The sequence below is a fragment of the Phyllosticta citriasiana genome, assembly GCF_038021145.1.
Source record: "Phyllosticta citriasiana strain CBS 120426 chromosome Unknown IWZ02scaffold_7, whole genome shotgun sequence".
NCBI classification, from domain to species: domain Eukaryota; kingdom Fungi; phylum Ascomycota; class Dothideomycetes; order Botryosphaeriales; family Phyllostictaceae; genus Phyllosticta; species Phyllosticta citriasiana.
Genome location: NW_027117284.1, coordinates 1,967,678 through 1,993,708, shown reverse-complemented (window position 1 = coordinate 1,993,708; position 26,031 = coordinate 1,967,678). Strand labels below are relative to the sequence as shown.

At 56.6% G+C, this 26,031-nt stretch overlaps 9 protein-coding genes across 9 annotated transcripts; 7 read left to right on the top strand and 2 right to left on the bottom strand.

Annotated features, from left to right (window-relative positions):
* Positions 1-373: 373 nt before the first annotated feature.
* IWZ02DRAFT_470027 (putative Reticulon-like protein 1) lies at positions 374-1,980 on the top strand (the record flags this gene model as incomplete). The annotated part of the gene is made up of 5 exons (XM_066768768.1): positions 374-545; positions 871-1,019; positions 1,072-1,189; positions 1,241-1,437; positions 1,492-1,980. 5 exons carry the CDS (start codon positions 374-376, stop codon positions 1,978-1,980), a joined length of 1,125 nt encoding a protein of 374 aa, XP_066622689.1.
* Positions 1,981-2,503: 523 nt separating this feature from the next.
* IWZ02DRAFT_453509 (short-chain dehydrogenase) lies at positions 2,504-4,077 on the bottom strand. Its single transcript, XM_066767655.1, has 3 exons — positions 3,776-4,077; positions 3,273-3,712; positions 2,504-3,198 (listed from the first exon to the last, which is right to left on the bottom strand). The coding sequence occupies exons 1-3, from the start codon at positions 3,936-3,938 to the stop codon at positions 2,545-2,547; spliced, it is 1,257 nt and encodes a 418-aa protein (XP_066622688.1). The 5' UTR covers positions 3,939-4,077; the 3' UTR covers positions 2,504-2,544.
* A 133-nt stretch (positions 4,078-4,210) lies between these two features.
* Positions 4,211-7,224, top strand: IWZ02DRAFT_491172 (putative methyltransferase; the record flags this gene model as incomplete). The annotated part of the gene is made up of 4 exons (XM_066769720.1): positions 4,211-4,300; positions 4,350-4,570; positions 4,617-6,701; positions 6,747-7,224. 4 exons carry the CDS (start codon positions 4,211-4,213, stop codon positions 7,222-7,224), a joined length of 2,874 nt encoding a protein of 957 aa, XP_066622687.1.
* A 3,582-nt stretch (positions 7,225-10,806) lies between these two features.
* Positions 10,807-12,463, top strand: IWZ02DRAFT_377988 (uncharacterized protein; the record flags this gene model as incomplete). The annotated part of the gene is made up of 5 exons (XM_066764975.1): positions 10,807-11,091; positions 11,152-11,308; positions 11,453-11,590; positions 11,642-11,983; positions 12,057-12,463. The coding sequence occupies 5 exons, from the start codon at positions 10,807-10,809 to the stop codon at positions 12,461-12,463; spliced, it is 1,329 nt and encodes a 442-aa protein (XP_066622686.1).
* A 535-nt stretch (positions 12,464-12,998) lies between these two features.
* IWZ02DRAFT_286105 (glycosyl hydrolase) lies at positions 12,999-15,273 on the top strand. Its single transcript, XM_066763709.1, has 4 exons — positions 12,999-13,316; positions 13,429-13,562; positions 13,608-13,727; positions 13,781-15,273. Exons 1-4 carry the CDS (start codon positions 13,184-13,186, stop codon positions 14,879-14,881), a joined length of 1,488 nt encoding a protein of 495 aa, XP_066622685.1. The 5' UTR covers positions 12,999-13,183; the 3' UTR covers positions 14,882-15,273.
* Positions 15,274-16,085: 812 nt separating this feature from the next.
* Positions 16,086-17,370, top strand: IWZ02DRAFT_482463 (uncharacterized protein). The gene is made up of 2 exons (XM_066769148.1): positions 16,086-16,670; positions 16,723-17,370. Exons 1-2 carry the CDS (start codon positions 16,229-16,231, stop codon positions 17,133-17,135), a joined length of 855 nt encoding a protein of 284 aa, XP_066622684.1. The 5' UTR covers positions 16,086-16,228; the 3' UTR covers positions 17,136-17,370.
* Positions 17,371-17,701: 331 nt separating this feature from the next.
* Positions 17,702-19,354, top strand: IWZ02DRAFT_499902 (uncharacterized protein; the record flags this gene model as incomplete). Its single annotated transcript, XM_066770242.1, has 2 exons — positions 17,702-18,094; positions 18,163-19,354. The coding sequence occupies 2 exons, from the start codon at positions 17,702-17,704 to the stop codon at positions 19,147-19,149; spliced, it is 1,380 nt and encodes a 459-aa protein (XP_066622683.1). The 3' UTR covers positions 19,150-19,354.
* A 473-nt stretch (positions 19,355-19,827) lies between these two features.
* On the bottom strand, positions 19,828-21,276 carry IWZ02DRAFT_491169 (subtilisin-like protease; the record flags this gene model as incomplete). Its single annotated transcript, XM_066769719.1, has 4 exons — positions 19,828-20,307; positions 20,383-20,544; positions 20,600-20,806; positions 20,854-21,276. 4 exons carry the CDS (start codon positions 21,274-21,276, stop codon positions 19,828-19,830), a joined length of 1,272 nt encoding a protein of 423 aa, XP_066622682.1.
* A 2,783-nt stretch (positions 21,277-24,059) lies between these two features.
* On the top strand, positions 24,060-25,961 carry IWZ02DRAFT_499900 (Thiolase, N-terminal domain-containing protein). The gene is made up of 2 exons (XM_066770241.1): positions 24,060-24,334; positions 24,385-25,961. Exons 1-2 carry the CDS (start codon positions 24,158-24,160, stop codon positions 25,531-25,533), a joined length of 1,326 nt encoding a protein of 441 aa, XP_066622681.1. The 5' UTR covers positions 24,060-24,157; the 3' UTR covers positions 25,534-25,961.
* Positions 25,962-26,031: the final 70 nt, after the last annotated feature.

The window sequence follows — 26,031 nt, the reverse complement described above, 5'->3', positions numbered from 1 at the left end:
TAAGGTGAGCTGGACGAGGACGAGATGCACGACAGCTTGGCGAGATCAAAAGACCAATGGAGAGAGTTGAAAAGTGGAGGTTGATTGAAACGCGAGGATATCTGGAGGGGGCCAAAGACTGGACAGCACCCAGTTGGAGTTGGAAGGGGTGACGTGCGCCCTTAGCGCTAGGTACGGTGCGGTACCAGGCAGCGTTTCGTCATCGGCTCAAGTTGGTCGCGCGACCTGACGGGAACCTGGAATCTTGAGGTGCCCGCCAGCTCTTTCTTCCTCTCTGCCCACGACCGTCCAACTCCAACACCACCACCCACCACTCTGATCCTCTTCTACACTCCTCTCATCCTTTGACGCCCCCCCTCACGCCCTGCACGCCATGTCTTTCGACGAGCAACCGCCGCAAATTCCGACGCCTGCCGACATTGTTGACAGCCACAATGTCGATCTCGATCCCACGCACTTCCAGCAGCCCCTCCAGAGCAATGGGAACGAGGCCAACGCCAACGGCAGCTCAGATGTACAGAATGCAAAGAGCTCGGCCGTGTCCTGTAAGGTGCGTATGGCGTTGGAACGACGAGGCCTGACCCCGGTCGCCGAGCGGCAGCTAACGCTCGTGCTTTCCAGTTTCCTTATCTGCCCTCCCACACCATCCCTCCTCTCGAGGCCTCAAACACCTCCTCTGACACTCTCTCCCAAGCCGCCCAATCCGCCATGGACTCTGTTCAGAACCATCCGTTGACCCAGCAGGCCATCAACGGTAAGGTACGTCTTGCGACCCCTCTCAAGCTCAAAACCGGCTCTTTAGGCTGACCACGCGACAAGCATCAGCTCCTGCGCCAAAAATTCCCACGTCCAACTCCTAACCCACCACAGGCCCTGTTGCTCAAAACATCAAGTCGGAGGCTGTCAAGACGCAGTCGGAATTTGGTGATCTAGCCAACTCTCGTCGCACACCCGAGGCGCCCGCGGCGACTGGCCAGCACCTCACCCACTACCACTCCATGTTCTACAGGCTCCTCAGCGTGCGTCTTTTCCACTCCAGCGTTTTTTTATCTCCGAGCTGACAAAATCTAGTGGAAGAACCCTCGCGCGACGGGCATTTCCTTCGGCCTCTCCGTCCTCTTCATTTTCGCCGCCCGTTACCTCAACATCGTTCGCTACATTTTCAAGCTCCTCTGGGTTATCCTCGGAAGTATGTGACACTCGTGACGCCATAATGGAACATTTCTGACAAATGTCTTAGCTACCGCCATCGCTGAGGTTGCGGGCAAGAGCTTGCTGGGCAACGGCCTGGCCTCGCAGATGCGCCCGCGCAAGTATTACATGATTCGGAAAGATTCTCTCGAGCGCTTCACGGACGACCTCGAGCAGTTCATCAACTTCTTCATCATTGAATTCCAGCGCATCGTCTTTGCTGAGAACATTTATGTCACTGTTTCCGTAAGTACCAGGAAAGACACTATCGAAAAATCCGTCGCTAACCAACTCGACTAGGCGTGTGTGGCGTCCTTCATTTCTTACTGGCTTATCAAGTGGCTTCCGCTCTGGGGCCTTAGCCTGATTGCGACTACGCTCGTCTACCTCGGCCCCCTCGTCTACCTTCAGAACAAGGAGTACATTGACGAGCAGCTTCGCCAGACCAACGACATGCTCAACGAGCAGGCCAACCAGCTCAAGGTTCTCGCCAACCAACACGCGACGACTGCCCAGAAGCAATTCAAGAGCTACGCACAGGAGTACAGCGTCAAGGCGCAGGAGATGCTTGGTCAGGCCAGGAACAGGGCCGTGTCTGCCACATCTCGGGGCCAGTCCACCAAGCCGGGCATGGAGCAGGTCAAGGCCCCTGCTGCCACGGAGAAGACTGCCGAAGCCGAGCCTGTCAAGCAGCCCGAGTTCCCCGCTGTCCCGACCGAAGAGCCCAAGGCGGCCGAGTCCGTGCCTGCGTTTGAAGGCGCGGTAGCCGAGCCCAACCCTGCCATCTAAGCTTCTACTCGCTCCGTTGTGGAAGCTGGGGGTTGGCTAATGATTGGCGAGTTTAAAAGCGCGGGACTTTGACCAGGAACGAAGTTGAACGGATTTTGACGATGGATAAGCGGATAGCGGATTGCCCACTTCCTTGACAGCCTTTTTCCTTTTCTCTCTGGTATAAAACAGCACTCGCTGCTGGACTGAATCACCAAGGTTCCTTCCTCGGCAGAAAGTCTCCTTTTACTCTCAACATCACCTTTTCGTTGCACGTGGCCCTTGTCTATTTGCGGATGTTTGCATGGCGTTTGCTTTTTGGCCGTTGTTGCGTGGACGGTTGAGCGAGCGATTGAGGAAAGGCTGAGGGGTGGTGGAGGTGGTGGCGGTGGTGGTAATCGGGGTAGACTGTGAATGCATGGTGCTCTTCAGGGGTCGATACGCGCAACTTTCTTTGTCTCGTTTTTCGCTGCGACATTTTTGAACGAATCCCCCATTTTCTTCGCAGACTCGGTACTTTTCAACGATTTACGCAGCCGTTTCTCATGACCATCATTTGACTCTGCCCTTGCTAGATGCATGCTCTCAACCTACAACGACGCCCTTGTCCTCGTCGGGAATCCACCGCAGGGCCTCCTTCTCGCACCAGTTGTAGAAGCGCTCGGCGACGCCGTAGCCGCCCTCTGCCGACAGCTTCATGGCCTGCTGCAGGCTCTTGCGCGGCGTCCACAAACGTCCCCACGGCACGACCAAACACCCATTGTTGTGCAGCCCGACCTCGGGGCTCCATCCAGCAAACAATTCTGTGTAGCCGCCCAACTTGGCCGGGTACAGCAGCCAGCGCACAAACAGCATCTCGAACCAACTGGCATGGCGTGTCAGCTCCGTCGCCAGGTTGCCCGGGTTCCAGGCGACGCTGACGACGGCGCCGCCCGGCGGGGCGTTGGGGTCTGCCGTCGAGGCGTGGCCGTAGCGGCGCGCGAACTCGGATGCCAGCAGCAGGTTGCCGGCTTTGGATTGCCCGTAGTTGAGGGCCTGGAGGGCGTGCTTGACGGGCCGTCCCTTGTTGTCGAAGGCCACGCCGAAGGTCGGCGCGTAGTCGATTACCAGGCTGGCGCCCCAGGTAACGCGGACGGAGTTGGGGGGTGCAGTGAGGGCGGTTTGGCGCAGGAGAGGCAGGAGGAGGTGCGTGAAGAGGAAGGGTCCGATGCAATTGGTGCCGAGTTGGAGTTCGTAGCCCTGTGATGGATGATGGGGTTAGCCGGGACACACAGCCACAACCCACCGTTGGCATATGTAGAGCAGCAACATACCTCCTCGGTCACGCTGCCCTTGGGCGGCATCATGACGCCCGCATTATTCGTCAAGACATCGAGCCTGTTCTCGCGCTTGCAGAAATCATCCACACTCTTCTTGATGGTGGACAAGTCGGCGAGGTCCAGCTGCAAAAACCCGAGGCGCCCGTCGGACGTCGGGTGCGCGTCCTCAATGTGTGCAATGGCGACGGCGGCCTTTTGCTTGTTGCGCCCGGCAATGTAGACGGTCGCGTTGCGCGCGTACAGCAGCTTGACCAGCTCCTGGCCGACGCCCGCGTAGCCGCCCGTCACAATGTGCACTTTGCCCGTCTGGTCGGGCAGGTCGGCTTCGGTGAAGGTGGGCGCTGGGATGAAGAAGGATTGCGACCAGAGGTTGCGCGCGATGTTGAACAATTCGCCGGGGGACATCATTTTGGCGGTTTGCTTGTTGGAAGGTACTGCAGGCAGTGATGAGAGGAATTCAATTGGAATGGAGGTGTCGAGAGGTATCGGGTACGTACTAGGCAGCAGCAGTGTTTGTAGAGTCGATGGGACTTCGGTCGTGGTGTTTCCTCGACGGTTGGCAGTGCGGCCGCGGTGACGCCATGCCACTTCTGGGGAAGGAAAAGAGCTGGGACCCTGGTGGGACACATATCCGTGCGCCATCATTTGCTCTGGCACCATGTGGTCCTGTGTCGCTTCAAACGTGCTTTTTTAAATTGTTGAAAAGGACCATTCCTTGTGGTGTTGGCTATGCTCTTCCATGCCCCCTAATTGAAGCCAATGGCAAGCTGCAGGCTGGATAACGGACTGAAAGTGTGTTGACCTCTCACATGTAAATCCAAGCTCACCAGCACCTGGATGTGCCTGGTGGCCCATGCTACCTATGCTCCGGAAAAACACGGCGTCCGAGTCCGCGGGGCGCTAAGAAATATGCTGCGCAGTTGAGAAACAGCATGCTCACCAAAGCTGCTCCACAGCTGATCCCACGTCTCCCCTTCTCAATTCGCACTGTTGTCATGGCTCGAGGTCGCGGAGGTCGAGGTGTAAGTTTTCCAGGACAAATTTTCACCGCCGAGTGCTCACAGCTTCTAGGGCGGCGGACGTGGCAGAGGCCGCGGCGGTGGCCGTGGTGGCCGTGGAGGAGGATGGCAGAACGGCGGTCGCTCCGACTGGAAGGACATTGACAAGGAGAACGAACATTTCGAAAGATACTACAATGAGCTCAACATTGTTCCCGAGGAGGAGCGCGAGGCTTTTTGGTCGGCGCTGAAAAAGGAATTGCCCAACAGCTTCCGCTTCACTGGATCCAAAGGGTGAGTGAGGACCGCTTGATCAGACGATCTGTGCTAACAGATGTAGTCACGCTCTCGCTGTACAGAAGCGCCTCATTGAGCACTACATTCCCGAAATCACGGACGTCACCTTCGAAGGCAAGCCCGTGCCGCCTCCTACCCAGATCGAATGGTTCCCCGAAAAGCTCGCATGGCAAATGACGACGCCCAAAAATGTCATTCGCAAGTTCCCACCATTCGCATCTTTCCAGAAGTTCCTCGTCTCCGAAACCACCGTCGGCAACATTAGCAGGCAGGAGATTGTGAGCATGATCCCGCCGCTGCTCATGAACATCAAGCCGTGGATGACGGTTCTGGACCTCTGCGCGGCGCCGGGAAGCAAGTCCGCCCAGCTGGCCGAGGCAATTCACTTGGGCGAGGAAGTGCGCGTCCGCAAGGCGCTGCGCAAGCTCGCCCCGGAGCTCAACCGCGAACTCAGCCCTGATGGCGCTGAGGAGGAGGCCGAAAAGGATCTGGCCGACGAGGGCGACGACTCGGACTATGGAAGGTCTACCGGACTGCTGGTTGCCAACGACGTAGACAACAAACGTGCCCATATGTTGGTCCATCAGGTCAAGCGCCTCAATTCGCCCAACCTCATTGTCACGAACCACGACGCGACTCTGTTCCCCTCCATTAGAGTTCCTTCTCCCGCCGGACAGCCCCCCAAGTATCTCAAGTTTGACCGCATTTTGGCCGATGTTCCCTGCTCGGGTGACGGAACTGCCCGCAAGAACTTCAATGTCTGGAAGGACTGGACCGCCGGCAACGGCCTTGGTCTTTACATTACTCAGCAGCGTATCCTAGTCCGCGCATTGCAACTTCTCAAGGTCGGCGGTCGCGTCGTCTACTCGACCTGCAGCATGAACCCCATTGAAAACGAGGCCGTGGTCGCGAGCGCCATTGACCGCTGTGGCGGCATGGCCAAGGTCGACATTATCGACTGCAGCAACGAGCTCCCAGGTCTCAAGCGCGTACCAGGTCTGACGTCGTGGAAAATCATGGACAAGACTGGCCGCATGTGGAACTCTTGGGACGAGGTCGAGGCGCAAAAGAAAGAGTCAGGAGAGGAGGGCCTCAGCAAGCTCGTCGAGGGCATGTTCGCGCCCAAGACGCCCGAAAACGAGGCTGATCGCATGCCCCTAGAGAGATGTATTCGCGTGTACCCGCACCTTCAAGACACGGGTGGTTTCTTCATCACTGTCCTCGAGAAGAAGTCGGAGATTCGCGCTCGTCCCGAAGGTGCTGGTGTGCCCGGTGGCAGCAAGACTGCTCCCCCTGCTCCCATCACCAACGTCGTCAACGAAATTAACGAGAAGACGGAGAATGGCGAGCCTCTGGAGGGTATCAAAGCGGCGGATGAATTGCAAAACGCCAATGGAAACGTTACCACGGCCGAGTCCAGCGAGCAGACTCCTGCCGAGTCGACCGATGCTGCTGCTCCCGCTCCCGCTCCCCCCAAGCGCAGTGCGGATGAGATGGAGGTCGAGGATTCTTCAGCGAAGAGAGTCAAGGTCGATGAAGAGCGCGCAGCGCCTCCCGCTGTCCCGGAAAGGGATGAGGCTGTTGCTGGATCCGTCACTAATCTTTCAAAGCCAGCAAGGCGGGAGAGGGGCCAGGCTCACGAGGAGCCCTTCAAGTACCTCTCGCCCGACCACGAGGCTTTGGAGAGCTGCTTCAAATTCTACGAAATCTCGCAGCGCTTCCCGCGCGACCGCTTCATGGTCCGCAACGCATCGGGCGACCCGGCCAAGGCTATTTACTACACGTCGGCTCTGGCCAAGGACATTCTCACCATGAACGAGGGCAAGGGCATGAAATTTGTGCACTGCGGAGTCAAGATGTTTATGAAGCAGGACGCTCAAGGTCAAGACATTTGCAGATGGCGCATTCAGTCCGAGGGTCTGCCAATCATCGAGCACTGGGTGGGCGAGGGCAGAACCGTCAGGCTCTACAAGAGGGCTACCCTGCACAAGCTGCTTAAGGAAATGTTTCCTAGAGTGTCCCAGGACGGCTGGAAGGAGCTGGGCGAGATTGGCGAGAGGGCAAGAGACATCCCCATGGGATGCTGCGTGCTCAGGGTGGAGCCGAGTGATGACGAAGATGGTTTCAAGTAAGTTATATGACCCGTCAAAGAAGATCGAACTGACTTTGGCAGGGAACGCCTCGTCCTTCCTCTCTGGAGGAGTATCTCATCGCTCAATCTGATGCTTCCCAAGGAGGAGCGCAAGGCCATGCTGCTCCGCTTGTACAACGACAGCTCCGACCTCGTCGACAACTCGCTGCGCAACAAGCAGCTGCAGCAGCAAAACGGCACCAGCACGCCTGCCCAGGAGTCAGCGGCTGAAGCCGAGGCCGACGCCAAAGCCGAAGTAACGGCCGCCGACGAAGCGGCGCAGGAGCCCGAGACAGTCGAGGAAAAAGACGGCGGCGTGTCGCTCAACACTGCCATGGACGTCGACGTCGAGGAGGCGACGACGGGCGTTGGCCAAAAGGGCGTTGGCCCCGAAGTCGAGGCCGTCGCCGCTGACAATCAGCTCGAAGCCAGCAGACAGCACGAGGCTGACACGACCAAGACGACGGCGGAGGGCGAAAAGATCAGGGAAGAGGACGACGTCGTCAATACGACTGTCTAAGTGGATGGATGCTTCTTCTCGGATTGATACTCCCCAATGCGGTGCCGGAGGGGGCTAAAAGTTGGGTGGCATTTTTGGGCTGGCGTTTTGCATTTTGACATCATCTTATTCCTTTGCGTCTTTTCACTCTCGTCTGTTGATATCGACGGAGGTCTTCTCTTTGGCGCGGCGGCGTGGCAATCCTTGACCCACCGCTGCTGCTTGCACATGTCTACACCAACACGCCGCGCTCCACCACCCAGGGTGCATGGATGGATTGGCTCCGCACCTGCCTGGTAGTCGATCTGTCCGGCTTGGCCAGAGAATCAAAGAAAAATCACATCGTATGTCAACTGACCATGGAATAACAAATTCCATGTCTCTTCTACCGTTTCCCTCGACGTTGGTTTTGCGGAGAGCCTAAGAACGACACGACTCAACCCCCTTTTCCTTGCCCATCTCTTATCTCGTCGCCTTTTCAAGTTGGCCTGCGTGGCTGGTGTCATGGCAGCCAGCCAACAAGTCAGTCAATCGGTCAGTCTGGCTGACTGACTTGCATCACCCATGGCATACCACGCCATCCCGTTCGCCCGTTTGTGGCCGTCGGACCGGCCTGGCCTGGCCTTGTCGCCATTTACGGTACCTTGTCTGTCGTGTTGGCAGATATAGGGATGACCCGGACTGGTATGTCATGCATGCTCTCCAATGTGCGCAGGTACGTCGCTTTGCCGTCCGAGGTCCCGAATTGGGTTTGCCCATCCAACACTTTTGATGTATATGTTGCACTGACCATGAGTCTCAGTATTGCTTTGCTCACCCCAGCGTTTGTTGTGAAAGCGAGAGTCGTTGTTCTCCACTTGATGCAGATTTTTCCACTGCAAGAGCTATGATGACAGGAATTGCGCTGCTCGTGTGACATCTACCCATCAGTAACTCATATACCCATCTACCTATGCACCTAGCCAGCTACACAATCAGCTATCCTTGTCTCTACTTTCCGTTTCCTCCCTCTTTCACTGCTTGCCTCAGACACAGTTGAAAGCCAACGCCCTTCCCCACTCTAGCCCCGCACCTCCGCCTCTCCGCCCGCTCGGCCAAGCTTCGTACTGTACCTCTTTCGCGCTCTGCCTGCCGAGAACATCGCAGCGCAGCATTGCGTCAAACCAAACACACTGACTCTTCCGGCAAGGACAGCTAGCGCGGCCACCGAATCAGCAGTTCGCGTCAATCAATCTCCCCACGACTCCGCGCAGTCCCTGTCAGCCTTCCTCACGCCGCCTGGGTTGCGCTGCGCGGCAGTTGCCGCTATCTACTGCTTCGTTCGGTTTGGCGAGCGGATTGGAAGGCAAGGGAAGGAGAGGGAAGGGATGGGTTTCTAGTACTGTACTGGCCAAGCAAGAGCGAAAAGACGTGCGTTTAGAGTTGAGTTGAGAGCTTGAGGTGAAGTCTGTTGGACGCCCCCCGCACCACCCAGACACACACCCCGGCTGCCTACCGCCCCGCACCACGCGTTCAGCACGACGCCCCTGCACGCACACTACCTGTCAGGTCTGCCTCCTGGGATAATGCACTGCGGCTGCCATTGACACGGCAAAGATTGTACAGTAGATTCGTCTTTGCCAAGCCAGCGGTGTGGATAGTAAGGAGAGCCGTTCCCACTTAAATGATACCAGCGTTACCCCCATACATCGCAACCAAGCAAGCAAGCAAGCAAGCTTGTCATCGCGCGCGGCTGCCCTGCATTGGCTGCACATACGCACCCGCACACGAAGCGGGGGAGGGAGGGTGGGAGGGTGTTTGAGTTGGGCCGTCTATCAAGCATATCCCTGCTACCCATCGAAGTGCGGCCTTGGTGAGGGGTCAGGCAGTTGGCGGCAACGCAAAGCCTCCACCCGGTTGCTCCACCAGGGACGGACTGTCGGGAGGAGCTGGCTGGTTAGATGGATGGCATATTTCTTGGGAGACGGACCTGCTGCTGGCGCAGTCGTGTGACTGCTCTGCTAAGAAGAAGTGTTGCTCAGGGCTGGTGGCTGAGCGACAGCTTCTTCTGCCGTCTTCTTTTATTCTTGTTGTCGTTACAATTGACTTGACAGGTCCGCCTACGTTTTATTCTGGTCTCCTCTGCGGTTTCTGACGACGTGTTTTGATCAACTGGCTGGCTGGCTCTTCTGCTGCAGTTGAGGACAAGAGCACATCAGTGAGATTAGCAGTCGAGAGCTACTACCGCACGCGACATCCATCCAACGAATCATCCACCGCCGCCGGAGGAGACTCCTATCCACCTACATTACCCAAACTCAACCCTAAACCCAAACAAAAAGCAGACGGAGACACCGACGAGTGTTCGAGAGGAAGTGAGAGAAATTCGGTGTCCGCCGCCGGGCATTGATACGGAAAAGCGTCACGATCCACAAAACGCGTGCGCAAGCGATTGTAAAGTGGCTGCGCGAGCAACGGCAGTGACTGATCGGCGGCGACGTGCAGGACGAGCGACACGCACGCTGCAACTGTCGATAAAAGAAGTCAAGTCTTTGGGGCACGCGCCAGGAAGAGTGGGATAACGGACCGCAGACAACGAAAGGGAGACGGAAAGTGTGGTTTGGGCGAAAACACCAACGATAGCCCCTCGCATCGTTCAATTGCCTTACGACGTTTAACTGCTGGGGAACGTACCACTACTTCATTCTGGACCCCGAAACTACAAAAAAATCAAACATCAGCGACGTCGACATTGTCGGTAACCCTTAGCACGGCATTCGCAACCGCAGCCGCAGCCGCAGCCGCAGCGTCGACGACATCGGCATCGACATCGACATTGACCGCGCCGCATCCGCCGTCGCCACTTCAAGTGGTGCCAAAGAAATCGGCGAGTCGGCGTACGACGGCTATCTTTATCTACCCGCCTCTCCTCCCCGCTCAATCCCGCCTCTTCCTGTATCTGTTCGCGTCGACAGTGTCGGCGAAGAAGGACACAGACGACAACAGAGCCGCGGCGTAAGGATAGTGTTATACACCCTCCGCTTGAGCGCGCGGGAGAAGACGTGAAGGGAGAGTGTAGGGTCCGTTCAATTACACTCATAACCGGCTGTCTGAAAGGGGAGACGAGGAAGAAGGAGAAAAGGGAGAGAAGGGAAAAGGGAAAGGAAGGCAACGAAAACAGCAGCGATTGACGGGACGAGAAAGGAAAAACGAAGAAAAGGGAAGGCAAAAGGAAAAGGACGACAGTGGAAGCACAAGAAGCGCAAGCGAACAAGTGCTCGAAACGGACGGCTACCAGCCGCTGAAGAGAACGGCTGGCAGTCGTATTCGGTCCTGGCCCAGTCATCTCAACAACAGCAACAAGCAAAACGACAAGGACTTTGTCCCCGCCGGACGCGGCAGCTGCGAAAAACCTACTGCAGCAGCTGCTGGTGGAGACGCGGATTCTGATTCTTTTCAGGAGACGAGAATCGGGACGCCATTAGAGCGCTTTAAGGAAAAGGACAGCATTGACGATATCGAAGATATCAACTCGCTGAATCCAAATCGAATACGGGCCCAGGAGAGAGGATAAATCCAAATCTAAACCCACCACCACCACAACAACAACAATCGACCAACGCAATGGCCGACACACAACCGCCCGTGCCCGCGCGCTCTCCCCCTCCTCCTCCGCCGCCGCCCCCTGAGTCCAATCCCAGCAAACCCTCCCTCGCAACTACACTGCGCACGCGCCTGCTCTTCATCCTCTCCGCTAGCGCCAACACGCCGCTCAACATCCTCCGCCTCGTCCAACTGCTCCTCAACGCACTACTGCAATCGCCCAGCCTAACCGGCATCCTCCTGCTCCTACTGACGCGCGGGCCGGAACGCGTGCGGGAAAAGCTGCGCGGCGGCATCGGCGCCGTGGTGCTGCGCGGACGCTCTGTCAGTGGGGGCGAAAGGGCAGGCAGGACAAGAGAAGTTGAGGCGCAGGAGAAGAGTGTCAGGGGTGTTGTTAGGGCGTTGAGCGTGCTGTTTGGGCTGGGTGTGCTGAGGAAGGCGAACCAGGCGGCGAATGTGTGGGCGCTGCGGGGGTTTGCGGCGCCGAGGTTTTTCGTGGGGAGGGGAAAGGGGAAGGGGGTGGGTGGGGATGAAGCGGGGGTGTGGGATTTTGGCGTCGAGGAGCAGCGCGGCAGGAGGTGGTTTGGCGGTGTTGGTGGTGCAAGAGGAGGGGCGGGCAAGGAGAAGTTGGTGGACGGTGAGGGACAACCGGTGCCCGTCTCTAGAGGCGAGATCGTGGTCGTAACGGGCGGATGCTCGGGGATTGGCAAGGAGATTGTGAGCAGCTTGCTTGAGGGCGCTGGAAGGGGCAAGGTGACGATTGTCGTTGTGGATGTGCAAGTGTTGCCCGAGGAGTTTGAAGAGCGTAAGTCCGTTCCTCCAGACTTTCTCCATTCCTGATTCTTACACCTGACAGACGACGAAATCATCTTCTACTTCTGCGACCTGGCGTCGTCGGCCTCGATCCACGAAGCCTGCAGCGCCATCCGCAACGAGGTCGGCGACCCGTCGGTGCTCATCAACAACGCGGGCATCGCGCGGTCGTGCGACCTGCTAGACGACGACGACGCCTACAACGACCGTCTGTTCCGCGTCAACGTGCTGGCCCTCTTCACGCTGGTCCGCGAGTTCGTGCCCGCTATGCTGGCCGCCAAAAAGGGCCACGTCGTCACCATCGCCAGCACGGCCAGCTTTGTCACGCCGCCCGGCCTGGTCGATTATTGCGCGAGCAAGGCGGCCGCGCTGTCGCTGCATGAAGGTGATTTCTTTTCCTCTTCTTTTTTGCTGATTTTGAAATTCTGGGGTGTTCAGTGACTGACGCGCGCACGCAGGCCTGTCAACGGAGCTGCGAACGCGCTACGCGGCCATCGGGGGCCGACATATTCTGACGAGCGTGGTGCATCCCGACTGGGTGGGCACGACGCTGGTCAACGGGTGGAAAGCGTCGCTGGCGTCAACTGGACAGACGTTGATTGCGCCACGGGCCGTGGCGGACAAGGTCGTGGCCAACGTGCTCGAGGCGCGGCCGGGGCAGATATTTTTGCCAGAGGTCGGGTGGGTGCTGTCGGCGCTGCGGGCGACGCCGCATTGGCTACAGGATGCGTATCGCGACGGCATTGGCAAACAGACTGTTGTGGTTGCACCGACAACCAAGGGCAAGGAGAAGGAGAGGCAGAGGGAGAGGGAGAGAGAGAGGGAGAGGGAGAGGGAAAAGGAGTATGAGGTGTTGGGGGGCTAGTGTTGCTGTTGTTGTGGGGTAAAGTGTGGAGGATCAGCAGAGTTTGGGGGTCGTGCGGGTGGAGCGAGCGGATTGCGGGTCCTGATGACAGCAAGTGTCTGACGGGACGGGACGGGACGGGAGGACTGGGGAGTTTGATGGGCAAATTGAATGGCCACATGCATGTGGGATGGATGGATGGATGGATGGATGACGATGCTGTGGTGGTTGCTTGGGAAATGTCTAGACCCTTGGTTCGTTCCCTTTTCTTTGTCTGTCTTGCAGTAGTAGCCAGGGACTCCCCGCGCCTCAAGCAGATAAGCCTCGACCGCAAAAGCTTGGAAAAAGGCTTGGTTGTCTGACGACCACATCCAACACAACCACTGTCACAAAGCCATCATGCAGACATCTCTCCTGCTTCTGTCAGCTCCTGTAGCGTACCATTCCGTCCACGCAATCCAATCCCTCCAAGCCAGCCTTGCCTTTTACGGCCCTGTCTTTGCTTATGGGGTACTCTGAGCCTTCCGTCGTCATGGCCTGCCTCGTGCTATTTTCAGCCTGTACTGTCCTCCACCTACCCATCTAACTTTACCGTCCTTCTCCTGCAACCCTCACACAATCCCTTCTTTGTCGCCATACCAAGCATTCCGCCCTCCATCGCATCCCATCGCATCCCATCGCCACTCCGCTCGCTCGCTTAGGTTGCTCGCTCTTTCATGTCCACAACGTGATTCCACCACCATGCGCCCCCTCGCCCCGCATGCGCCGCGCCGGCGACGCTCCTCCTCGCCTGTCCTCTCGTTCTCGCTCTCTCTCTGCTCCTTGCTGCTGTTGACGCCAACCGCCGCCCTCGACTTGAACGTCGACGATGCAGGTCCGTTGCTGGCGCCTCGTTCTGTTTGACTGCTGTTTGCGCGTCTTTCTCCGTTGAAACCGCTCGCTCCTCGTGCGACTGTCGGCTAACTCGCCCTGGTGTTTTGCTTCAGACAGCATCAAGCAGGCAGCCAGCACCGTCGCCCATGGCCTCGTCTCGTACTACCATGGCAATGAGACGGGCCAGATTCCAGGTCTCTTGCCAGGCCCATACTACTGGTGGGAGGCAGGGGCAATGTTCATGACGGTAAGATGCGAAATCGTCCGCCTAGACTGAGCTGACACTGCCCAGCTCGTCGAGTACTGGTACTACACGGGCGACACGACCTACAACGACATTACAACGCAAGCGCTGCTGTTCCAGACAGGCCCTGATGCCGACTACATGCCCGCAAACCAAACCAAATCCGAGGTACCCCTTGCGACGACCACCCCCTCTTGCACCCCTTCTAACTCTTGGCGCAGGGCAACGATGACCAAGTCTTTTGGGCCTTTGCCTGTCTCTCCGCCGCCGAACTCGGCTTTCCTAATCCGCCGCCCTCATCTCCGCAATGGCTCGCCCTCGCGCAAGCAGTCTTCAACACCCAAGTGACGCGGTGGGACGCCAACACCTGTGGCGGCGGCCTGCGCTGGCAAATCTTCACCTTCAACAACGGATACGACTACAAAAACACGATATCAAATGGTGGTTTCTTCCAGCTGGCGGCGCGGTTGGCGCGTTACACGGGCAACGCGACGTATGGCGAGTGGGCGGAAAAGGTGTGGGACTGGATGGTCGACACGCCGCTCATGATGGCCGCCAACGGGGCCGCGAAAGACGGCACGCCAAACACGCCGGCCACCTACAACGTCTACGATGGCACGTCGACGTCGGGAAATTGCAGCGAGGCCGACCATTTGCAGTGGACGTACAATTACGGCACGCTCATCGCCGGCTCCGCCTACATGTACAACTTTTCCAACTCGACGGACCAGCAGATGCTCTGGAGCGCGCGCCTCACTGCGTTGCTATCCGGCGCTGATGTCTTCTTCCCCTCAGATTTCGGCACCAACATCATGAGTGAAGTGTCGTGCGAGCCCGGACAGACATGCAACAACGACCAACCATCCTTCAAAGCGTATCTCTCGCGATGGATGGCGGTAGCCGCGCAACTGGCGCCCTCGACCGCCGCAGCCATCGCGCCGCGCCTGCGCGCCTCGGCCCAAGGCGCCGCGAAGCAGTGCTCCGGCGGCGCCAACATCTGCGGCCGCCGCTGGTATCAGGACACCTACGACGGGACGACGGGCGTCGGCGAGCAGATGAGCGCCCTGTCCGTCATCGGGTCGCAGATGCTGCGGCTCGCTGGCGCGGGCGGAGGAGCGTGGGCGCCGCCCAAGCCGCCGCTCACGGCGTACACGGGCGGCAATAGCACGGGAAATGCCAGCGCCGGCACGGGCGATGGCAGTGCAACGGGCTTGGGCTTGGGCAGGCAGGCCATTACCAGTGGGGATAAGGCGGCGGCGTGGCTTTTGACCCTGTTTGTCGCGTGCGGTATGGTTGGTATTGGCGTCTTTATGCTCAAGTGAGAGAGCTGTAGAGATGGGGATGGAGATTGAAGAGTTGCACTGGTGAAAAGAGGCAGGTAAAATTGGAAGCTGCAGCAGACGGTCAGGGGGGCGGAGAAGACGATGTTACGATACGAGGTGGCAGATAGGGGTTAGAGTCTATCTTGGCGAATTATTGGTTGGCGTTGATGGCGGCGGCGGCGGCGGCAGTGGTGGTGAAGGTAGTCGTAGATTCATGTAGTTTCTTCTCCATCTCATCTTCGTCCTTTCTTTGTTTCTCTCTTTTCGCCTCTTCTTTCATTCATTCTTCTCTTCTTTTCCCAAGCAGCGGCTGATTTGACCCTTGTGTAGCGCAGCAGTGCTTTCTGAAGGTCATACGTTTTCTGCGACAGGCAAGATGTCTGTGGGGCTGTGTGTTGCGAGGATGGGATAGGATGGGCAATGAGATTGGAGTTAGTTTGAAGGAGGGGTGGTGGTAGAGGCGATGGTAGTGGCAAGGCACCGGTTGATGTATGCGGAAAGAGGCTTGGAAAGTTTAGAGAGTTTGTTTTCGGGTGAGGTGCATATAGCTAGAGTTTGGAGATGCAGGATTTTGTTGTCTATAAGATGAGGTGGGTTATAGGTTGACGGAAGAAGTTGTGGGGATTGGAATGGATCCAAGCCCCGTCTTGTCGATTGATATTCTTTTAGTGGATTATGTGGATTGTTACAAAGGAGCGAATAAATAGCTGACTAGCAACGCAGGTAGTCGTGTCATTGAGAAACTACTCCGTGGTGTTGCGGGCCTCTGCAAATTCGAGTTGTCTACTGGTGAATTGGGACTTGGTCTCGTATAGATACGGGAGAACAGAAAAGATGCCCTAGGAATTGAGTGTGGCGGTGAAGAGACGGACAGGCCACAGCGGCATGTCGTCGGTCAGTAATTGGGTGTTGAGGAGGTTGTGTTGGTTCGGGTCTATAAGATATTATGCTCCGTGCCATAGGTTGTAGCACACACAAGGATAGGTTTCCGCGGACTGGGCCTTGAATGCTCCTTATTGCCGTCCTTTATGGATGCACAAATACCTCTAGGTAGTCTGGTGTATTGGGACTTCAATGCTCCTTATAGATCATGTAGTCGCATAATTTGTTCTGTGTGTGCCACGACTTTTGTGTCACCAAGCCTCGTTTATGACGTACATATCTACTCCCATGCCCAATGCCGGCACCTGCTAAACCTCCCTCAACCAAATCACCTGCCCACCACAACCACAAACTCCGCATCTTCTGTCTTTGCAAACCTTTCTACATCTAAGCACACAACCCAACCCACCCAAAACGGCGGACGAACAGTCGGAAGAAAAGACGGAGTGCGACGCGTGGAATTCGATGCTTAATGGCAGCTTCAGAGAGTCGCAACCGCCACCATCCGGGGAATTACGTGAGGTGGAGCTGCCCGATGACGATGCTGCTGCGCTCAAGATCCTCCTCAACATCGCACACCTACATTTCGATCAAATCCCCTCGAAGCTCGAGTTACTGACCCTTTACAAAGTCACCGTGTTGACAGATAAATATGACGCTACGCGCCTCATTCGTCCATGGGCTCAGTCATGGACTGATGAGTATTTGAATCATGCAGAAGATCGCGGTTTCGAAGAGTGGCTTTGGATCGCTTGGGAGCTTGGAATGACAGAGATCTTCGAGCGCACAACGCATTCACTCGTGACAAGAACAGAAATCAGCGAGCACGGAACTCTTGTCAACATAGTCGGTAGGATTCTGGATCCAACTGGGAACTCCGGACTACAGTTTCCTCCCGATATCATTGGCACGTAGCACCATGGTTTTCGGCACTGATTTATTTGGCTGACTGTACTCAGAAAGCATCACCAAAACCCGAAAGAAAGTCATTTCTGACTTGCTTGAAGCTTGCTACTCTGCTCTGGATCGATTCATCGAACAGAATGATGCCAGGAGTATCTATGGCGGCAAATTTTCTCAGTGCGATGCCATGACATTCGGATCGCTGTGTCTTTCTTTATGCAATATCGGACTTGGCCTTCAAAGACCAGATGCCGGAGTGGTAAAAAAGACTGTCAATGACCTTTATGTCCACAGCTGCAGGTTTGATGCTGCCAGATTCACGCAATGCCCCAGAGAGTGTGTAAACGGTGGCCTCAATGCAAAGCTCCAAGCAGCCAGGTATGAGGTGCATGGATCAATTTCTTCAGCCATTCTAGACGTCCACTATCGTCACCTCGGCCGGCAAGCAAAGAAATCGGGGATCAAGTAGCTGAACTTCCGAACAATGGACTCTGTGGCAAAGAAGGCCTGAATCATCGAATGCCACGGATTTCATCTCATCTCAATGACGTGTTTACATAACTGCAGACCGCCAAGCGAACGAGGGGCTAGTCCAAGCAACAGAGGTGTTTTCAATGAAAGCGAAGATGGAGGGGCAAGAGCCTTGGAGACAGTGGGAGTGTCGATACCGCCCGCGGTTCTGGATTTTCGTCAGCTTGATCGCGAGGAAGAAAAGAAGAGTTTTCGTGAAGCTCGATTGGTTCGGAGTGGAGTGAGAGGAGGCCCGTGTAACTGGTGCATGAGACCTCTTTGTGGCTCTCATGGAAATGTCGGGGTATTTCGAGGTCCAGTTGACGGATAGAGGGGCGGCAACTGGACGAAGACACCGATGAGCTTGCGACGGGAAAGAGGGACCCAATGCTCAATGCTTGCACCATGAAGGCCATCAACAGAGTCGTCTTCAATGGCAGCGACGATGCGGGCAAAATTCCATCTCGAATCTGCGATGGAAGAACTCAACACTGCTCGCATCCATCAACCACCGACCAACACGCAATGGAATACTACGACGATCTCGAACACGACATTGAGGAGAACGCGCCATTATACTACGATGCATTCTACGACGAAGTCCGTGCAAAGGCCCAAAAGGTGCGGACAAGCTTCCGAAGGCATTGGGATGCCATACGAGGAAAGCTGAGACAAATCCGCATCCAAAACCTGACCCGGTCACCAACGGTAGCCCTCGTCATCCAAGCCTTGTCCGAATACAGGCGCATGCGCGAGATGTATGCCTTGGCAGAGGTGCAATTTGTTGAGGCGCAATATGCTCTTTTTATAGTCTCCGGCCTTGGCGACCTACCGAACTCCCCCGTTGAGCTGCAGTATGAGAAGAACATAGCCATCAGGGAAAGATACAAAAAAGGTCAATGGGCGGCACAAGTGTGTGTGAGTCTTCATGTGCACCTTTGATGAGGGAGAGAAAAGCCTTGTCTATCATGCTGACAGTCACGTAGGACCGCCTGGCGGCGCGCAGCAATGCGCACGCGGACCAGTTGATGGCAATAGAATTCGCAGCAGAGCCACCTTCGCCTCGTCCTTACTTCCTTACTGACCTGCCGGCTTTTCAACAATATCGTCATGCTTTCCGCGCCACAGCAAGTTCTTCCGGTCCACCATCATCTATGAAAGAGGGAGAATACCAGTTTCAACCGGCCGATTTACTGGGACCGTGGAAATCTCCTTCTCCCGATACAGAGGCATTCTCTGCAACTCCGTCGATGAGAGGCGCAGAACATTCATCACCGGCAGCCTCTCAAGGTACCCGGCAAACGACTCCCGCAATCAGACAGCAGGTGACCGTTCAGACCCTATGTGACATGTATGCAAAAGCCCAAGACGACGAGATCAAGCCCGTCGCCAGGTCCCAATCCAAACAACCGAAACGACCACTACAACCTCCGCAACATGAGGAACTCGGAGAATTTGAGGCATTCGAACAACTCGAACAACCCATCAAATCAAAACCACCCACAGCGCAAAAACAGCCCAAACAGCCCGAGAACTGCAAGCAACCGGAACAGCCCAAGTTGCCAAAACAACCCAAAGAGCCAGACGAGCCAGGAGAAGTAGTACAACAAGCCCAATCGGACCAGTCTAAGCTGTCCACGCAACCAGATCAACTCAAGTCACCAAAAGAATCACCAAAAAGATCACCAAAACAGTCACCAAAACGAAAACTACCAGAGTCCGACGAGTCTCGGGAATCAGCGCAGCCAGAACAGCCAGAGAATCCAGAGTATCCAGGAGAGCCTGAGCAACAGGAGCAGCCAAAACCGCCAAAGCGAGCTAAAATATCAGAAGAACCAGAGGAGTCGGTAGAGTTGGTGCAGCCAGAGCAGCCTGTCCAACCTGTCGATTCGCCACGACCTATACGATCCAAACGATCCAAAACGCCGACAAAACCACAGGTGGACCAGGTGCAGAATAACCTCTACTTCTAATGGGTTGGGGCTAGAAGACGGCAATGAATCATCGTGTTGATCGCAGCTGGAGGGCGTGACGGCGTTGGAATGAGGGAGTGCAGTTCTTAGTTACCTTCTTTGGATAGATTCACTTTTGGCGGGGGTTGTGGTGTTGGTTAGTTTAGGAGTGGCGGATGTCGCGGTATTGTTTTTGGTGGTGTTATGATGTTGTGGTGGAGAAGTGCGGTCGTCTTCATTGGATGGTTGGATTGGGAGGCGGTGTGCGAGAAGCTTTTTGGCGAATGCTGAGAGTCTAATCACAGGAAGAGCTGAAGACAGAGCGATAAGTCTTAGAGACAGTCACTTTGTCACCACCCACCTAACATGCTTTTCTTTCCAATCGGCAGGGCAAACGGCTGTGTACTTTGCAAACCACACAACACAGAGACAAGAAGAGTGGCGAAAACCATCAAATGTGTTTACTGCCGAACGAGGAACCACAAGCACTTTCCCACAGCTTCGCCAACCCCGCTCTATGCTTCTACAGGCCAAGAAAGCACGATTGAGCGAAACGCACGGCAGCCGCTCCTAAATCGTCACTTTACCAGCACGACAACGTTCGTCCCCCTATCTCCCTCGGCTCCCGACCAATCAGCCCCTATTCTCCCATCGCCACCGCACCACCAAACACACACAGCGTCAAGACTTGCAACAAGTCTAGTAGAACATGCCAGCATCGACAACAGCATCGACCTCGGTACCCTGGACCTCAGCAGCCAGCGAGTTCGAGCCCGTCTCGCCGTTGTTCGCCAGAATGAGGGCATCGCCACTGTACACGTTGCCCTCGCCAGCGCTCAGCTTACCGCTGAGGGCGGCTCTCTTGACGTACGACTTGAGGGTGGCGGGCGAGGAGCGCAGCGACGAGTCGGCGGCCAGGAAGTAGGCGAGCAGGCCCGAGATGTGCGGCGTGGCCATGCTGGTGCCCGAGGCGATGGCGTACGTCGTGTCGGAGTCGTCGTAGCTGGAGTAGGTCGTCAGGCCCGGCGCGTACACGTCGACGCAGCGGCCCGTGTTGCTGAAGTAGGCGACTTCGTCGTTGATGTTGGATGCGCCGACGGTGATGATGTTGCTGTTGGAGCCGCCCAGGGCGCTCGGCGTGTAGCTGCAGGCGTTGTCGGCGTCGTTGCCCGCGGCGACCTGTGCGCGTGTTGGGGTTAGCATGTGGCGCCAAGTTGAGAGATTTTCTGGAGAAGGACTGGTTGGTGGTCTTACGGCAATGTGGACACCGGCGCTAGACAGCGACTTCAGTGCGCTCTCGACCGAGGTCGAGCGGCCAGAGAAACCCAGAGACATGGAGGCAACCGAGGCGATGAAGTCGCGCTCGCTCGAGCGCGAGGAGTGCTGCGAGGCGACGTAGTCGAGGCCGCCGATGAGCTGGTGGCCGTGTTAGCTTTGAACCCAAGTGACTGAATGCCCCGATTCCACTCACGCCAGACGAGGTGCCGGATCCAGCCGAGTCGAGAACCTTGACGCCAATCAGGTTGGCATTGGAGGCGATGCCGACGGTGCTGCCGGCCGAAGTGCCAGAGACGTGAGTGCCATGGCCGTTGTCGTCCGTGTTGGAGGAAAAGGCAGTGTAGCCCATCTTCGCACGGCCGCCAAACTGCTCGTGGGTGGTCCTGATGCCAGTGTCGACCTGACTGAATTAGTTTGTGCTTCGAAGGCTCTCAGGGGGGAACTCACAATATAAATGTCGACGCCAGAGCCCAGGCTGGTGTCAGAGTAGGTGTATGTATACGCAGCCTGGGAGACTTGGGCCGTGCTGGTAATCTCATCCGTCTGGGAGATGCGCTGAAGTCCCCAAGGAGCCCTCGAACGAGTGGCCTTGATCTTCAAGTCGACCGCAGTGTTGACGCTCGAGACCTCGGTGACATTGTCGAGAGACTTGATCTGGTCAGCCGTAAAGGCACCAGAAAAGCCCTTGAAGTAGCTGTTGGTGTAGGTGGCCGAGACGACATCATCGTCCGCAGAGAGACCGAGTTGTCCAAGAACCGAGGCAACGTCTGCAGTCGAAGACAGGATGACATCGTAGTTGGAGGTATCCCTCTTGTGGGGGGCAGCCTGAACGAGAGATGCCGCGAGGGCAAGGAAGGTAACAGTCTTCATGGTGAAAAAGGATACTGCGGTAAAGATACTGCCTGGAAGAGTGGCTGCAGGTAGACTGAGAGAGACGGAGAGAGCCAGATGCCTTGAAAGACATTCTAGTAGAGTACACGGCAAGACTTTATACAAGTCAAACAAACCCCACCCTACATGTCTGGTCCTGCAGTGAACATATCCACCTCCTTCTATCAGGTCATTCGCCGAATGCCCAGAAACACCATGGCTCGCGTGCTTCTACAAGACGAGTCCGTGCATATGCAGTTCGATTTCGGTCATCTGGCGCGTGAGGAACTAACTAGTACAAGGCACCATGGGCTCCGACCGCGTGGGGAGCAACATGGGGATTTCCAAATCAGAGCAAATCGGTATCCAGACAGAAGATGCAAACCACCAGAGGGCTGTATCAGGGCCATGGCCACATAACTTGCCCGCCTCACAAGGGCCATGGATCGCTGGTCTGGGGTGGACTACAGCTGGGCTGCGGGGACAAAGTGTTAATCCAGACCACTGCAGCGCGCAAGAATGGGCACGGCCATAGAGGGGTAGCAAGTTGGATGTGGCGAGGCTGGGGGGCAGTTGGCGGGCCAAGGCCGGAGCAGTTGCGGAAACCTCGAGGTATGCTCATGCAGGTGGAACCTTTGTCAACAGAGTACCTCAGGACCAAAAGGTCGGCGAGCGGATCACGGTGCCAAGAAACATTTGGACATCGGAAAGGGCAGGTATCGGGGCGCGACCCCTTGCTGAGAGCGCTATCGGCCTTTTGATCTCAGCCGACTACTGAGTTTGGTGATAAGAAAAACTCGGCGGCGGGCGGCGATTGGTGCAGAATGCATGCTGTTGGCGCGAGACGCAGTGTTCGAGGTGGAGTCGCACCGCAGGGGTTCCCGTCGGATGAGGCTATCAGCCGCTGACGATGTCTGCACGAGCGACAGGCGAGGCCAGATAAGCACTGCTGGGGTTAGCGTGCCGCACGCACGTTTTTGGAGATCCACGCCCGAGTCACGCGAGGGAGCGCCGTTGCGGGGAGTGACCGAATCGATCATCTGCGCTCCGGGCACTTGCTGGCCCCGATTTCGAGAGGATCAGAGGACTGTCTGTCCATGAGAGATGGATCGAGGGACCATGGGCGCTTCGATAACGGTCCTCGCCTAGCCCGTGGGCATTGTCGGACCAAAACTTGAGAGTTGCCATATCAAGCCTCGCGCGCAGGGGTGTCCCGCCCTCCGTCTATTTCCTTACTGCCATGTGCATAAGCCATGCTCGTACTAAGGGTCTTGGTATGGTCTCTTTGCCATCGAATCGCTCGCGTTGGCAGACAAGCTTGCTTGGCACGCAGTCTAAGCCGACGGCGTCCCTGACGCAGCTGCCAAAAGCTGCATGCCGAAGCGCGGCTGTGGCGAAACGTCGACTCGTATCTAGGAAAGAACCGAGAACCTTGATGAGCCTTCTGCAGGGCGAGATGGACGCCGGACGTGGCGTTCTGCCAATGAGTACTTTCCTAATTTGGACTTCGTATCCTCCGAGAGGTAGTTGAATCTGGGTCAAAACACAATGCCGCAAATGAAATTGGATGATGGTTGAGCATCTGGTTGTGCAAGATATGCTTGTTTCCGCTTTGCGCTGTTTTGCCGGCAGTCTGAAAATTTTCGAAAAATCTCGTTGGTCGCTCGTAGCTGGTTGCGCAATATTCGGTGAATGTGGCATATCAACAGCCAAGACTGAGCACATAAACTGTAGATATTAAATGTACTTGCAATACGAGCGAGATTTGTTCATCGGGTGAAGTAGATTAGTCTCCGTTGGGAAGCTCAAAGTCAACTCGGCTCTGCCACTTTGCGCCGGTCCAGGGGCTGGCAAGGACCGCGGATAGACTTATCCGACACAATTTCAGCTTGCGGGCTTCGAAGGTCCGTTCTCACCAGAAACAAAGGCTGGGGTCGTTTTCTCTGCGCCGCTTTGAAGGCCGTTGCTCCAGAGGCAAAGGCAGCTGCGTTGGATCCATGGCTTGCATTGAGGTGCGAGGTGCAGTCGTGCAGAAGGAGTGGACCAGGCTCGATCTGTCTTAAGTTCTCACGACGATTCCAACAGACTGGAGTGCGGGGCAGGACATAGTTGCTGCGAACCTATAGTTTCTGCAAACAATCTTTCGAGGAATAGCTCTGGAGAAAAAACCCCGCGGCCGTGTCAAGGCGTAGGATCGCGCTGAGTGCCTATAAGCTTCCAGCCACCGCCTTATCTAGGTATCCCAGCAGGACTTGTTCGACGACTTCGTGTGACCATGGTCGCTCTAGACGGGGTTATTTTTCGACCAGGAAGTATTCGCAATCGACACAACATCCCACGCGGGAGACGAGGCTAGGGGACATTCTCATGACCAGAGATGTATTGAGAGGGTGGAGCGGAAAAGAGAAGGCGCATAGCGACAGGTACAGCGAGAAGACAAGTTTCAGAGGCTTACCGTCCACTGTCCCGCAGGTTGATAGCATCGCGCTCATGGGCAGTCTATTACGATTGAGGGCAAGTTGGCCTTCGCGGCGCGTGCAGTGTGTCGCAATGCCATGATGGATGAGGACCGCGATCAGCAGGCTTTCCCTGAAGTCGGTGGCAATTACCGGCGACGTCGAGGGTGTGAAGATGATGGAGAAGTGGAGGAGAAAAAGGTGGTGCAAAAGTCTCCAGGTCTCCCTGGACACGGACCGGCTCCGGACGGCCGACCCGCGCGGCCCGAGGCTCAAAAGAAAGCTTCGGCTGACGGACGGCGGCTGCTGATCCCCCGCTTTCGTCATTTTCCCCATGTCACGGCCCTTGACACGACGCCATCCAAACTCTTGCACCTCCACCTCCCCTGCTACTGCAATTCCACAGGTCCCTGAAGCTTTGCATCATGTCGACCTCCTCGACCCTTCGTTGCGCTCAATCCGCCCCCCTGCGCCGCCTTGCCCAGCAAAAGGCCCACATCGCTCCCGCAGGCAGCCGGCTCTTCAGCACCACGGGCCCACGTCCACAGCGCGAGGTTGGCGATGCCTACATCCTCAGCGGCTCGCGGACACCGACTGGCGTGGTAAGTCTACGCCCCAATTGACTTGAATACTCAATCCAACATCGCTGCAGTTCAATGGCGCCTTTACCACTGTTCCCGCTCCCAAACTAGGGGCCACGGCCATCAGCTCCGCCCTGTCCAAATCCACCGTACCACCTTCATCCATCAAGACGGTCTACATGGGTCAGGTACTGCAAGCTGGAGCAGGCCAGTCGCCGGCTCGACAAGCCGCCATCTTCGCCGGCCTGCCGACGTCCTGCGAAGCCACGACCATCAACAAGGTGTGCGCGTCAGGACTGAAAGCCGTGACGATCGCCGCGCAGGACATTGCCCTGGGACAAGCCGACGCCATCGTGGCCGGCGGGATGGAGAACATGAGCCGCGTGCCGTACTACATGGCGCGAGCGTCGCAGCAGCCGCCGTTTGGCGAGCAAAAGCTGGCTGACGGGCTTATCAGCGACGGGCTCTGGGACGTCTACAACCAGATCCACATGGGCAACTGCGCGGAGAACACGGTCAAGAAGCACAAGATCTCGCGCGAGGAGCAGGACGAGTTCGCCATCCTGTCGTACCAGCGGGCGCAGGCGGCCTGGGCCGCAGGCCACTTCAAAGACGAAGTCGTGCCCGTCACGGTGCCGGGTAAGAAGGGCGACATGACCGTCTCCGAGGACGAGGGCTACAACCGCCTCAAGCTGGACAAGGTCAAGACGCTTAAGCCAGCCTTTCTGCGCGACGGCACGGGCACCGTGACGGCGGCCAACAGCAGCTCGTTCAACGACGGTGCCAGCGCCCTGGTGCTGGGCTCCAAGGCCATCGCGCAGACCCACGGCGCCGACTCGCGCGTCCTCGCGCGCATCGTCTCGTACGCTGACGCCGCCGTCGACCCGGTCGACTTCCCCGTCGCGCCCGCCAAAGTCGTCCCCATCCTGCTCGAGCGCGCCGGCCTCGCCGCCAAAGACATCGCCGTCTGGGAATTCAACGAGGCATTTGCCGCCGTCATCAAAGCCAACGCGAAGATACTCGGCATGGGTCTCGACAATGTCAATCCCCGCGGCGGCGCCATTGCCCTGGGCCACGCCATCGGTAGCTCCGGTGCTCGCATTCTGGTCACGCTGCTGCATCAGCTCGAGGTCGGCCAGTACGGTGCTGCGGCCATTTGCAACGGTGGTGGCGCGGCGACGGGAATCGTCGTGCAGCGCGTTGCGCATGGCGAATTGTAGGTTTTGATCTTTCGGCGGGGGAGGGAGGGGGAGGTAGATCAGGGGAATTGAATGCCGTCATCAACTCGTGGGCTGGGCGGAACAGAAGAGTATCACTTCTTTGTAAATCACGGTGGAGTATTCGACATGTACTAGTTCCTCTGCATGCCAATGAATCTTGGGGCTAATCTGTCCGTCTTCTCCAATTTGAAGTCGACCTCCTGCGCTGGTCAACTCAAGAACTCCTGATCTTTCCTGACCCAATATTTGATGAACCGAATGCACAGGCTACATGAGAAAACAGTTTTTCTCTATGAACCACATTCTTTACAGGCAGGCACATCGTCTGTGACTTCTGTACATTTTGTTTCTGTAGAGTCTGTAGACATTAAACTTGACCGAGAGGATAGCAATGATGACGATGAACAAGAAAACCAAAGGGGAAGAACATCTCCGCGGTCAACAACATACCATGATAATGCATCATCTATTTCTACTCATACTCATAGAAACTGTCTC